General features: G+C 42.1%; 1 protein-coding gene across 2 annotated transcripts in view; it reads right to left on the bottom strand.

Moving 5' to 3' along the window:
- Nucleotides 1–13333, bottom strand: part of IL20RA (interleukin 20 receptor subunit alpha) — a 33590-nt gene extending 20257 nt beyond the window's left edge. For both annotated transcript variants that reach the window (XR_012919269.1, XM_076002925.1), the window contains exon 1: nucleotides 12820–13333. Coding sequence is in view for 1 of the 2 variants with exons in the window: in XM_076002925.1 (XP_075859040.1) it covers nucleotides 12820–12904 (85 nt within the window). In the remaining variant the exon portion in view is untranslated. The remainder of the gene's footprint in view (nucleotides 1–12819) is intronic.
- Nucleotides 13334–13548: the final 215 nt, after the last annotated feature.

Below are 13548 nucleotides of genomic sequence, written 5' to 3'. Positions count from 1 at the left end.
GGTCCTTGGAACTGTCAAAAGGTCAGTGGGGCTGGAAAAACTGGAGAAGAGGAGAGTGGCCAAGATGAAATGGAAGGAGTACAAAGGAGCTAGAGCCCCCAGTCTCTGTAAGCCCTGGGAAGGCGTCTGGATTATACCTGAAATTGAGTGGCGAAGTACTGCAGCCTTTTAGCAGGGGAAAGTAGGAACCTATTTATATTTCCAGTGGATCACTTCATTGCCGAGGGGAGAAAAGATTGGATGGGGGCAAGAGCAGGAGAGACCAGTAAGGCCATAACTGCAGAGCCCAGTGTGGGAGCGGAGCTTGCACCAAGATGCAGGCTGTGGAGGAGGGGACGGCGCAGCTTGGAGCTTTGGCTTCAAAGGGGAAGTGGCACCTCCTGACGAAGCAGAACTGCAAGAATCCCATCGGGAAGAGAGGGGCTGTGCTGGGAACACCAAATCAACAGATGAGAATCTAGCAAGGCATACTCGCCCTTTTATCTGTTTTGATGATGCAAAGGAGTGAGTGATTAAAAAAATAGAATTAGCATTTTTTGTTTTGTTTTCTTATGTTTTTCTCAGATGCCACAGCTTGCTGATAAGCACTTTAAAAAAAAAAGGAAAAGAAATAGCACATTTAAGAAAGAAAAAATAATTTGACAACTAGAACATGTATTCTCTTGTGTTTTTAAAAAATCTTTGCAAACGTTTTAGGCACTGTGTTTGTTTCAAGTTTGGAAAACAAAGAAAGACACTCCAGAATAAACATTCCAATTGAAATAAGTCATTTTTCTAACCTGCTGGTGCTGATAAGATCATCTAATCAACACCAAAGTGAAAATATGTCACGCCCACATTGATAACAGAAATCATGTGTTCATTAATGGGCGACAAAAGTATTTTTGTTCGCATAGATTGATGGCCTGGAAGCACAGCCCTGATTCTCCGATAGTCTACAGGTTTCACATCCCAAATTAAAGAGTCGTTGGACTGGTGCACACAGTTTTATGTTTGGGGAGTGCTGGACCTTCCGAACTTTGGCTTGGCACACAGACTCTTCATGATCTGGTCTGGCCTCTCCTTTTGCCAATTCTGCCAAATGCACCATGCTCACCAGCCACATCAAATCACTTTCAATATCTGAAATTACTCTGCTGTTTTAAGCCTTTACAATTTTGGTCCCCTCTGCCTACAGTATCTCCTGGAACTAAAAGACCCCTTGTTCCTCCATGTGTGCATCATTTAACGACCATTGGCTTGTGCTATTTTAATGACATGATTATGCTGTGGTGTCATGTAGGTTATGAATGATTTTCAATAAAGTGAGCATTCCTGACCACAGATAGCTGGGTAGGAGACCGGTCTCTCTGGAAGACTGAGGGAACGGGCAGGACTCTGGGCTCCCTTTGGGCCTTCCTGACTAGAGTCTGGCCTTTGAACAATGAAGGATACTTGAGGGTGCCCATTGGGTTGTAGGTATGAGAGACAGCCTCTGCCTCAACAAAGCTGGGAAGGGTCTCAACGTAATAATTGGTTACCTGTATCCTGTAAACCACATCATTTAGATTTGTGTCCCCTCTTGATGTTTATTTCCCTTTTTTATACCTTGGTGCTATAAACTGAATGTGTCTCTCCCCACCCAAATTCATATGTTAATTCCTAAAGCCCAATGTAATGGTATTTTGGAGGTGATTAGGTCATGAGAACAGAGCCATCGTGAATGAGATTAGTGCCCTTATAAAAGAGACCCCAGGGAGATCTCTTACCTGTTCCACTATGTGATGACATAGTGACAAGACGACTGTCTATGAACCAGGAATTGGGCCATCAACAGACACCAAATCTGCCTCAATCTTGGACTTCCCAGTCTCCAGAACAGAGAAATACATTTCTGTCATTTATAAGGCACCCAATCTATAGTATTCTGTTCTAGCAGCTGGAAGGAACTAAGACACTTGGCCTTAGGCAATTTCTTCTAGCCTAGCTTTATCACCCAAAAGGAAAAAGCCCTGTGTCTACTCTTAGGTCCCCTTCCAGTAGGAAGAGAATGGCTAAATAATATTTAAAATGGGCAAATTTATGATAACTTCATTAGTGGAGTTGTATAAAATGTGGCAGCTACATCAGTTCTAAGAGTTACCTTGGATACAGGTCTCTAGGTATAACAAAATGGTATGTGACATTTTCGTAATGGCTTCAAAGCTAATCCTAAGGTTGTCGTTTTAGTATGTTGCCCTTTTACTCATATGCCTGATAGCAAAAGTTATTTGCATTTCGTTATATTGCAGGAAAAGCTGATGCATAGATTAATGCCTGACGAGCACCAGTGAAAAGCGGTGAGGTTCTCAGGGTGAACTCACCAAGAGAGAGGGTGACCAGCCTCTGTGGTTAACCCAACCTCTCTCTTTTGTGGCTGAGGCATTTCGAGTTTCTCGTTACGGACAGTACATTCATCAACCCGTGTGGAAAACAGACTACAAGAGGCTGAACAGCCAAGTGGGTCCACTTCTGAGGATGAGAGAGGCCTTAGCACTGAGGAAGCCCTGCCTGAACCCCCTCAGAGAAGGTCCCCAGATGCTCTAGCCCATGTTATCCTCCTAAATCTGAAGCAGTGAAGGAACCACGAGGCTCTGAGCTGTCTGACATTGGGCGCCATGTCTTACAAGGTCTTCGTATCCCCAGCGCCTGGCAAATACATGCTTTTGAGCTGAACTGACCAGGACCTTTGGGACTGGCATAAATCAAGGTGATTAGGTGACAGGGCAGAACCCAGCTTCACTGGGGCATCTGAACTGGGGTGGAACAGCTCCAACCACCAAATCTTTATAGCTTGAACCACCTTAGTGAACTTACCTTGCCCACAGGATATCAGCACAGCCAGAAGATACTCAAAAGTCACTTTTTAACCAAAGAATAGTAACCCCATGGTAAATGGTTGCTACATATTGCAGGTGTATTTTTAAGTAGGAAAATACCTTACTAAGCTTGTAAGAAAAAATAATCCCATCCTGAGTGAGTTTTCTAATTGTGGGAATGAGGTTAAAAGGAGTTGAAGTACAAAAAGCATCAGAGGGTTATTAACCAAAATCAGGAAGCAAAAGTCATAAATAACTACATCTAACCACCAAAGAGGAGCACAACAGGTATGACTGTCTTCAAATAGATTATCTTAATTATTGTTTTAACTTCATCACGCTGAAAGACACGTTTTCTTTTATCTCAAGTTATAACCCATTTCTCTTGAAAAATATTCATTGTTCTCTCTTCCTCACCCTCCTAATTATGTATCAAGTGTCCAGGAAAAGTAAGTCTTCTAAACAGCACTTAAAATATGATTCAGCAACTACTTAGCTGAGAAAAAAGATACACAACTATCTTCTATAAAGGAGAGAGCATGGTTTGGTGCTAACATTAGCTCCTTTGAATTTGATTTTCTTCTTCCCTAACCACCATCCCACCATTATTTCTCTGACTACTCATTGCTGTACTTGTGCATACTCAGATTTCTCTGTGATAATATTGTCCCCTTATATAGGTGCTGCCAACTCCCCTATCCCATTGGTTTCTAATAACTATTTATGTGAGCAGGTCAGGGAGAGGTTCTAGAACATGCATTCTAGAGCCACACTGGAGCTTATTCCCTCTTCTATGTCTTACCAGCTGTGTGCCCTTAAGTAAGTTCCTTAATGTCTGTGCCTCAGTTTCCTCATTTGGAAAATGGAGAAATACTGTCTGCCTCTTAGGCTTGTTGAGATGATTAAATAAGATTTTTTATATAGTGCTCCTGGAACAGTGCCTGGCACAAAGAGCTCAATAATTGTTAGCTCAGTAGCCCGGGCAGCACAGAAAGTCAAGGGCTCTTGTATTAGTTTCCCATGACTGCCATAACAAAGTACCACAAACTATGTGGCTTAAAACAATGTATTTATTCTCTCACAGTTCTGGAGGCTAGATGTTTGAAATTGAGGTGTCAGTAGGATCATGCTCCTTCAGTGGGTTCTAGGAAACAATTCTTCCTGGCCTATTGTAGCTTCTGGTTGCCCCGGGTGTTCCTTGCCTTGTGGCAGCATGATCCCAGTCTCTGCCCACCTCCGTCTTCACAAGGCCTTCCAGAGTACTCTCCGCCTCTTATAAGGGCACCAGTTCACCCTAATCCTGGATGATCTCATCACGAGATCCTTAAAGAATTACATCTGCAAAAACCCTATTTCCAAATAAGGCTACATTTTGAGGCTGTGGGTGGAGATGAGTTTCTGACGGACACTATTTGAACCACTGTTGCACTAGATTTCTCAACATAGAGATGGGACCAAGGGAGACATTCCCTTTCCTCCTGTTCATGAAAGTTAGCAGAACCTTGAAAGGACTGTGTTGACTCAGACAGTGGGAAACAGCACCTATGTTAGAAAGCACAGCTGTAATATATGTGCCTTTTGGTAAGTGTGGGTGATTTAGTTCTGCCAAGAGCCACAGACCACAGTGACTTGTTGCGGCTGTTGATGACCTTTCAGTGTCCCATGGCCACAAAGCCAGGCCACTGACTCCTGCCACCTGATAACTATTAATACCACTCACAGAAACATCATCTCAGATAATTCATGGATGTTGCTATGTTGGTTTTTTGTTTTATTTACTTTTAGTATTATAAAAAAGAAATATATGCAAAAGGAATACTAACTACCTGGTAATTTATGTATAGAATATGTTAACAGCAGGATTTAGCTTTATTTCCTTGCTAATATTTAAATTAAAAGATCTGAATTTATATTGAATTATAAATATTTTATATAATATGGATGGCAACCTACCTATGACTATTTATTGAATTCATATTATTTTCCCTAAAAGTATTTAAATGTATTCATAGTAAGATATTTACTTGGATATCAAATTTATTTTCTGATTCACCTTTTCTCCCCAAGTAGGAAGAATGTGATGTGATATAAACATATATATACATACATATATATGTATGTGCATACATGTATATTAATTAACCCAAAACTTGTATAACTCTCAGTTTAAAGAACCTTCCTATAGGCCGGGCACGGTGGCTCACGCCTGTAATCCTAGCTCTCTGGGAGGCCGAGGCGGGCGGATTGCTCGAGGTCAGGAGTTCGAAACCAGCCTGAGCAAGAGCGAGACCCCGTCTCTACTATAAATAGAAAGAAATTAATTGGCCAACTAATATATACAAAAAAAAAAATTAGCCGGGCATGGTGGCAAATGCCTGTAGTCCCAGCTACTTGGGAGGCTGAGGCAGGAGGATTGCTTGAGCCAGGAGTTTGAGGTTGCTGTGAGCTAGGCTGATGCCACGGCACTCACTCTAGCCTGGGCAACAGAGTGAGACTCTGTCTCAAAAAAAAAAAAAAAAAAAAAAAAAAGAACGAAGCCTTGCCTGACACCATGATCAGATGTCTTGGTTTGTGTTTCTGAAAAAATTTGTTTTTCTCAATTCTGGAATTTATACTTTAATGTAATCACTTAATTGTCTGTCTCTCTCTCTCTGGAGACTAAATATAAAAGGGATGTTGTTTTCTTATTCACCTTGAAGCTTAGTACAGTTCCTAATATGAGAAAAGAATGACATTGAATGAATGAGTGAATAAAAAGAACTCACAGAAAGACTATTTAAAAACCACACTGTGTTAGGATATATTTAAACTTTTTGAAAACTCAAAATGGATGCGTGGGGATTAAGGTAATTCTGTTTTGTTAACTCCAATCACCTCAAATACCTCATTCCTGTAAGTTATGGACTGCACATGATATTCTATTTTGCACTTAAAATCTATGAGCTAAGTTTTGAAATAACGAATTGAGTATTTAGTAGACATTTTGCAACATATATATTTTAATCTGAAATGAGGGGCATCACTGGGTTGGAATAACATAGTTATGCCTTACATATGAAAATGGTCCTTGTTGGAGCAAGGCATAGAATTTTGCAGGGAAAGTGCTCCTTAGAGCAGCCAGGATGGGAAACAAAGGTGTAGGAAGAGTGAGCCCCTCCAAAGAAGTTGAAATGTCACTAGTCTTTATGGAGTACACATTGACAGCTCTCCCTTATGCTCAAGTTATGGAAAGCACAAGAGAAATCCTCATCTCTGGCCTCAACATTCTCAGTGGAGCCTTCCAGGCCTGCCATTTCTGCAAAAGCTTCCCTTTGGTGGTAGACAGACTACTAAACATGTTCAAGAGGAACCGCTGCATGCCGCTGAAAAGACAGCTTTGTTCCACTGTAGCAGCCAAGTCCTGCTCACTACCCTATCAGTCTCGAAGGGTGTGATTAGTATTATAAGTTGAATCATGTTGCCCAAAAGAAATATGTTGACATACTAACCCCTAATGACTCAGAATATGACTTTAATTGGAAATACGGTCTTTATAGAAGTGAGCACCTTAAAATGAGCCCATTAGTGTGGGCCGAAATGCAATATGACTGGTGTCCTTATAAGAAGCGAAAATTTGGACACAAAGACAGACATGCACAGAGTTTTCTGGAAGACAATGTGAAGAGAAGCAGGGAGAATGCCATGTGAAGATGAGAGCAGAGATCGGGGTGATGTGTATGCAAGCCAAGGGATGCCAAAGATTCTCAGCACTCACCTGCAATGAGGAAAGAGGCATGGAAGATTCTCCCTCCAGCTTTTAGAAGGAAGGAACTCTGCCAACACCTTGCTTTCAGACTTCTAGTCTCCAGAACCGTGGGACAATAAAGTTATGTTATTTTAAGCCCTCTGTGTTACTTTGTTATGGCAGCCTTAAGAGACTAATACAGTAGGTATCTGTTACGTGCTTGTATCTTTTGTTAAGAAAGAGCACAATGTGTACTGAAGAGAAAAATGAATGCTCTAAGGGTTGCCAAGTCACCTGCAAGTGAAGATGAGTGGATTGATATAGGGAAAAAAAATACCTGCAAAATTGGGAAGGAGGAAATTTAAATGGCAGAAATAATGTAAACAAATGCTGGAGTATACAGCTATCAAAATATCTCATGTCACCAAAATAAAAATGTGCTGTATGGAATGGAACTTTGGATTATGCAGCTGAAAGAAAGCTGGATGAAAAATATACATGTTGAAATCAAGAAGTCTAAAGAAAATTTAACAAAAAGTACAGGACAAAGTACACCCATTCTATGTGTTTCAGGTAGGGTTGGTATTTGATTAGACAGTGGATAAAGTGTTTAACTGAAGTAGCTATTTTGGTGGTTCAAAATGCAATGAAGTGATCCTACCCTTCAAAAACAGAACTCATTTTGCATAATCAATAAAAATTGTCTTTCCAGAAAAGAGAAGCCTTAGTTGCATTAAAGAGCGCCAGCACAGACATCAAAAGCTCTAGATAAAACATTATGCCATACTTTCCTTCTCTATACTCTGAAAAGCAAACAGAAAGAAAATCACCTCCACAAAGTGAAATTGTATCAATATGAAATTCTGAGTTTGAATGAGGGGTCGAGGCCTGTGTCTCATAGAAGACAACAAAGATGAGAAAGAGGGTGACTTCAGGAACCCATGTTCATCAAGAACTTGATCTTGAATGGAACCGTCTGAGGACAAACCTTCCAGGTTCAGTGTTTAGAATGTGGTAGAGCAGCCATCTCATCATGATCTGCAGGGAGTCAGCCCGAGAGGCTACAACTGGGAAGGGCAGTGTTGGAAAGGAAGGAAGACGCAAAGGGAATGTGACCGCTGCCTTCGATGATGCGAACAGCCCGTTCTGTGTGGCTTCAACAGCTTCGAATGAAGACTAACAATGGGTGCAAATGAAAGGGAATGAGTCTCAAAGAACTTTTGTCCCAAAGAACTTTTGAATAGTTGGAAGTTTGCAGTGATAGGACAACCTGCCTGTCTGGGTGCAGGATAGTGAGTGTCCTGTGAGGAGGTGCCCACACAGCAGACAATTACACAGGTAATTACTTGGAATAGGAACGAGGTCGTGAGGATGAGGAGGGAGCACTGATGCTCTGAGTACACTGTATGGTAAAACTCTGACTCACAGAACTACAGTCATGTTTCACCTATCCTCTAAGCACCCCAAACTGCACAGAGAACTAAAACCAACCAGCATGTGGCAGAAACCAAACTGAAATATAAGCAGTAACAATGGGACCTTACTTATTACAAATGGATAATATAACCACACTAAAAGGGGTAAGGAAAAAAAAAAAAACTAAGCTAGGTAAGTTTGGCCAACAGTATATTGACTGGATATTATAAAGCTAAAGACCAAAAGACTATAGGTAAAGGCTGTAATCTAGTTAATCATGCTTAGTCATGTAATCATGCTTCTCACAGGAGCATGAGTTAGCCATTCTAGAACTACTTTATACTAGACTTGAACAAAGAACTGTATCTATTGTAGATAATGATATCTGGGTTTTTCACTGTTGGAGAGAAAAGCTACAAATAAAGAGGAAGGCTAGAATGAACCTTGGTCGTTGGATCAAAATCAGAAGTATCCGTATAAACTCATGGTCTTTAATAGGGACAGAAAGATAGAGAAATGCTGATGTGTGTATATAATTGGGTTAGCATACATATACATGTTTTCCAGCTCTGTTTACTGAGAGTACCTAGAAACAACACCCCAGTAGCAATGAGCATGCCTAGCACCTAGATCTTGGTTTCCAAACATCATTCTGCAATAAAAGGAACCAGAGCTCCTTGAGGAAATAGTTAGTTCCAGATCTGGGGCAGGGAAAATACAAGAGACTGGAATATTTTCTGGTACTAGAAAGTAATAAAGTACTCAAAAAGGATAGAGCTTCTTAAAAGGACACAGATGCCAAATTGAAGGAGTTCTTTCTTAGTAGCCAAAGCTGGAACAATATGAGCAGCGAAACTAACAGTGATAGCACTGGATTATAACCGAAAGAATAAAATAAATATGAGTCCATATTGATATATTTAAATCATTGAGTAAATAAAAGAGGGAAAAGAGACAGCTCTTCCTTGCAATAGAATTACAATTAATCAATGTGGAAGGAAAGAGTGAAATAACAAAATCACTGTTAGGCATAATAATTGCTACAGTCAAAATCCACTAATGCATATTAAAATTAGTGGGTATTAAATTTGTGGATAAACAGGATAATTATATAATCTCAAAGTATCTCTCCACAAGATATTTATTAATCACAAAGTGAAAACAGTAACTTCATAATCAGACACCCTGAAAATTCCAACCTTATCCAAGTGATCAATGTTAACATCACCAGTAAGAAATATTGATGTTATAAATCCTTTGAAATGATGCATTGAGAAAGACAACATAATTTATGTGGCATTTTTGTCAAAAATGAAATTTCATTTTAATGATAAGGAAACTTCAAATGAACACAAACTGACAGACAGTCTAAGGAAGAGGTGATCAGAACTCTTCAAAGGTGTCAGGGTCATGAAAGCAAAGAAAGCCTAAGGAACTGTCACCAACTGGAGGAGACTAAATGGATGTGACAACTAAATGTAATGTGAGATCCTGGGTTGGATCCTGGAACAGAAAAAGGGCTTTAGTGGGAAAATGGTGAAATTCCAGGAAGGTCTATAGTTTAGTGAATAGTATTATACTACCAGTGTCAATTTCCTGGTTCTGAACATTGTACAAGGTTATGCAAGATGTTTAAACTGGGGGAAACTAAGTGAGTGATATATGGGAACTCTGTACTATTTCCGTAACTTTTCTCAAGTCTCAAGTTAGTTCAAAATAAAAAGTTAAAGAAAGAAAATAATTATGAAAGTTTAATTAGTTTGCAGGAATCACTTATGCATGTGTGTGTGAAGTATATCCTGGAATAACTACTCAGCGAAATAAAATACCCAATGCTGTTGTGTTCCTATCAAAGAAGAGAAATTTCAAAAAATACCCTCACTGCATTCATTTTAAGTGTATTTAGTTCTAATAAGCGTTGTAGTTGTAGCAATATTTAGACTGCATTCTAAAGCTCCAAAACCAAAGCTAGGTTCATTTGTTCATAGACATAATAAACTACATTTTTTTCCTCTTTTGGGATTTAGGAAAGATCTCCCTAAATCCCAGTGCACCCAGAGAGGTGCATTGGTAGTAAGATGCCAGGTCTGAGCAGAAGTTAGCTGGGGAGAGAGTTGGGAAGGGACATTCTAGCAGAGGGACTGCAAGGATGAATCCCTGAGATGAGAAATATCTTGGCTTGTGCTAGGAACTGGAAAAGACCAGGATAGGAGGGATTGAGTGGTGTGAGGTACAGCTGTAGAGACAGGCAGGAGTTGGCCACACGGGACCTTGTAGAAGAACTTAGAATGATTCTAAGAACAGTGGGCACCTCTGAAGGGCTTTGAGCAGAGGAGACACATGACCCAGGAAGTCACCATCTCCTACTCTTTCTATTGACTTTAAATGCCTGTTTATATAATGCTGGCCATAGTTCTTTACTTTCACTGAGGAATAAGATATGGAAATGGCCAATAGGGCAGAGGTGTAAGGTATACTTCCTGGTGAAATCCTGACCCTGGAGAGCTCAGAGAATGAAGGACAGTATGTCCACACTTGCCTTCTGGGAGCTGCACAGACATTGTGATTTGCATTAAAAGTTTGCCTGGGCACTTGGGTTGTTTCCATAGCTTTGCAATTGTGAATTGTGCTGGATTAATAAAATGTGGTATATGTATACCATGGAGTATTACTCAGCTTTAAGAAACAATGGTGATATAGCACCTCTTGTATATTCCTGGATAAAGCTGGAATCCATTCTACTAAGCGAAGTATCTCAAGAATGGAAAAACCAGCACCACATGTACTCACCAGCAAATTGGTATTAACGGATCAACACCTAAGTGGACATACAGGAGTAACATTTATCGGGTGTCGGGAGGGTGGGAGGGGAGGAGGGGATGGGTGTATACAACCACAATAAGTAAGATGTGCAATGTTTGGGGGATGGACATGCTTGAAGCTCTTACTCGAGGGAGGAGGAGGGCATGGGCAATATAGGTAACCTTAACACTTGTACCCCCATAATATGCTAAAAAAAAAAAAAAAGTTTGCCTGGGCCAGGCATGGTGGCTCATGCCTGTAATCCTAGCACTCTGGGAGGCCCAGGCAGGAGGATCGCTCAAGCTCAGGAGTTCAAAACCAGCCCAAGCAAGAGCGAGACCCCGTCTCTACTAAAAAAATAGAAAGATATTAATTGGACAACTAAAAATATATAGAAAAAATTAACCGGGCATGGTGGCACATCCCTGTAGTCCCAACTACTACGGAGGCTGAGGCAGTAGGATTGCTCGAGCCCAGGACTTTGAGGTTACCGTGAGCTAGGCTGACCCCACGGCACTCTAGCTCAGGCAACAGAGTGAGACTCTGTCTCCAAAAAATAAATAAATAAATAAACTTTACCTGAAATGAAATTTCAAGATTTTCCTAAAATGTTGATACCACATTGAGTTGTCTCTCTCTCTTTGGATGTCGTGGTATTATACAGCCTGATGCAACACTGAGTTGTGAGACTCTGAATTTTTAAAAAGTTCAAAAAAATTAAAGCATTCATCTGCCCTAGAATGGCAAAATCACAAACTCCGAGAAAGCCCACGTTGTTCAGCAGACATTGCAGATGATCTGTCAGTTAAGAGCAGGCAGTCTCCAGGTCACTACATACAGCTTCTAAGGTGCTTTTCCCAACGGTCCTCAGGGTGGCTGGAGACCCAGGAGGAGACAGGAATGTCCTAAGAAGAGCTAAGAAAGGGTCTCTTGGGTCAGAAAAGTTTCTTCCTTCCTTTTTTTTTTTTTTGGCAAATTTTGTTTTGAAGTAAAGACTATTACTACCTTCTAATGTCAGCCCCCCATCCAATTGAGAAGCAAGTTTTATTTCTCTCTTTGATTAAAAATGAAAACAAGAAAATTCATATCTGTTAGTTGATAGTTCCATTTTGCACAAGTCAGGAGTATTCTCTTCCGGTTCAGTTTACCCCGGAATATTAAAAAGACAAAATAATTCTAATTTACGATAAATTTAGGATTTAGAAGTGTTTTTGTGTGTGCAATATCTATTGTTCAGAAATCTCTCCAAGATCTGTATGCATAGTTTTCTTATCTTTGCAACCATATTGGACTTAAATAACTTTTTCTTTGACTACTAAGGACTCTGCACCTCCATGGATAACATTCACTCTTGCATTCACTCTTGTTGCACAGTCAACAGATACAGAAGCCCCAAGTCTGTACAAAGTGCAGTATCCTTAGAAACGTTGCTATTGTTTTTACTTTTAAGAAAAAGGATCCCAGATATCTTGCTTTATAAAACAAAACAAAACAAACAAAAAAACATCTTTTTCTCATTTACCAGAAATGCAGAAGAAAAAAAAAAATCAATCAGGTTAGGGTATCATTCTGGTTTCCTGGATTCCAATTGGTAGAGAGTTTAAACTTTAAAAAGTACAAAACAAAACAGCCCTTCGGTTACCTTACGTCATAAATCAATTAAAAATGTTGTGACTTCTGAAAAGTCAAAGCGCACTATCTGTATATGACTGTAAGTGCGAAGGAAAGAATGACGCGCCCGGGAAAGGGGGCTTCCTTTAGAAGCGCTGCGTCTCCCTAGACCCCTTCCTTCGGAGCAGACCCTCTCCGTCTGGGGTTCGACAGCCGCCAACCGCAGTTCGCAGCTGCGGGCCCCGCGGAGAGGCGCGGGATCCTCGCCGCGGGAAGAGTGCAACGCGGAGCCGCGCGGACCTGACCCCGCGCCGGCACGAGTTTCTCCCCGGGGCTCCCGCCGCAGACCCCGGGCCTCGCCCTCCGCACCCCGAAGTGAAACCCGGCGGGCGGGTCCGCAGAGCGCACCAGGCGGAGCGACTCACCTACCTGCCAGTCCCCACGGCGCCGCCACCAGCAGCAGCAGCAACGACAGGCCCGGGCGGCCTGGCGCTGGGGGCCCGGGGACCCGCATGGGTGGCGGGGCTGGGTCACATTTCAGGGGACAGCCGTCTCCGCGCGACGCCCGCTCGGGCCACGTGCGGCGGCGACGCGGCCTCCGCTGGGCGCCCTGAGCTCCGGGAGGCCCAGCGCCCGGGGAGGCGCCCCCGCCCCGGGAGCAGCCGGCGAGCGAGCCGCGGACGCCCCGGCCTCCCGAGCCGAGCCGGGTTGCAGCGACAGCGCAGGTTCTCGCGGATTTGCAGTGCCCGGCCTCTCCACCTTTCAGTTGTCAGAGTCTGTGAGTTTCCACCTCCCGGTTTCAGGGCCCGACCAACCAGGTCACTAAGCAGGTGACACCTCCCACTATTAATGAGAGCGTGAGGTGAGCCCATTGCAGAGCCGTGCTGGCGTATTCAGGCCGAGGTGCTGGTCACTTGAAACGCCAGCGTTCAACACTGGAGGAATGAAAAGGATAGTTATTTCTCAGCATACTAACAGGCGCTCTGCCATACGTTGTACAGTCACGTGTCGCTTAGCGAAGATGGAAATTCTGAGAAATGCATCGTTAGCCGATTTCGTCATTGTGCAAATAACACAGAGTGTACTTACCCGACCTAGGTGGTACAGCCTACTACAGGCCTGCATTGTCCTGGGGACGGACCTCTGCAGTAGTTACTG

The sequence above is a fragment of the Microcebus murinus genome, chromosome 5 (assembly GCF_040939455.1).
Source record: "Microcebus murinus isolate Inina chromosome 5, M.murinus_Inina_mat1.0, whole genome shotgun sequence".
In the NCBI taxonomy this organism is placed as follows: Eukaryota; Metazoa; Chordata; class Mammalia; order Primates; family Cheirogaleidae; genus Microcebus; species Microcebus murinus.
This window is presented reverse-complemented; position numbering and strand designations above follow the sequence as displayed.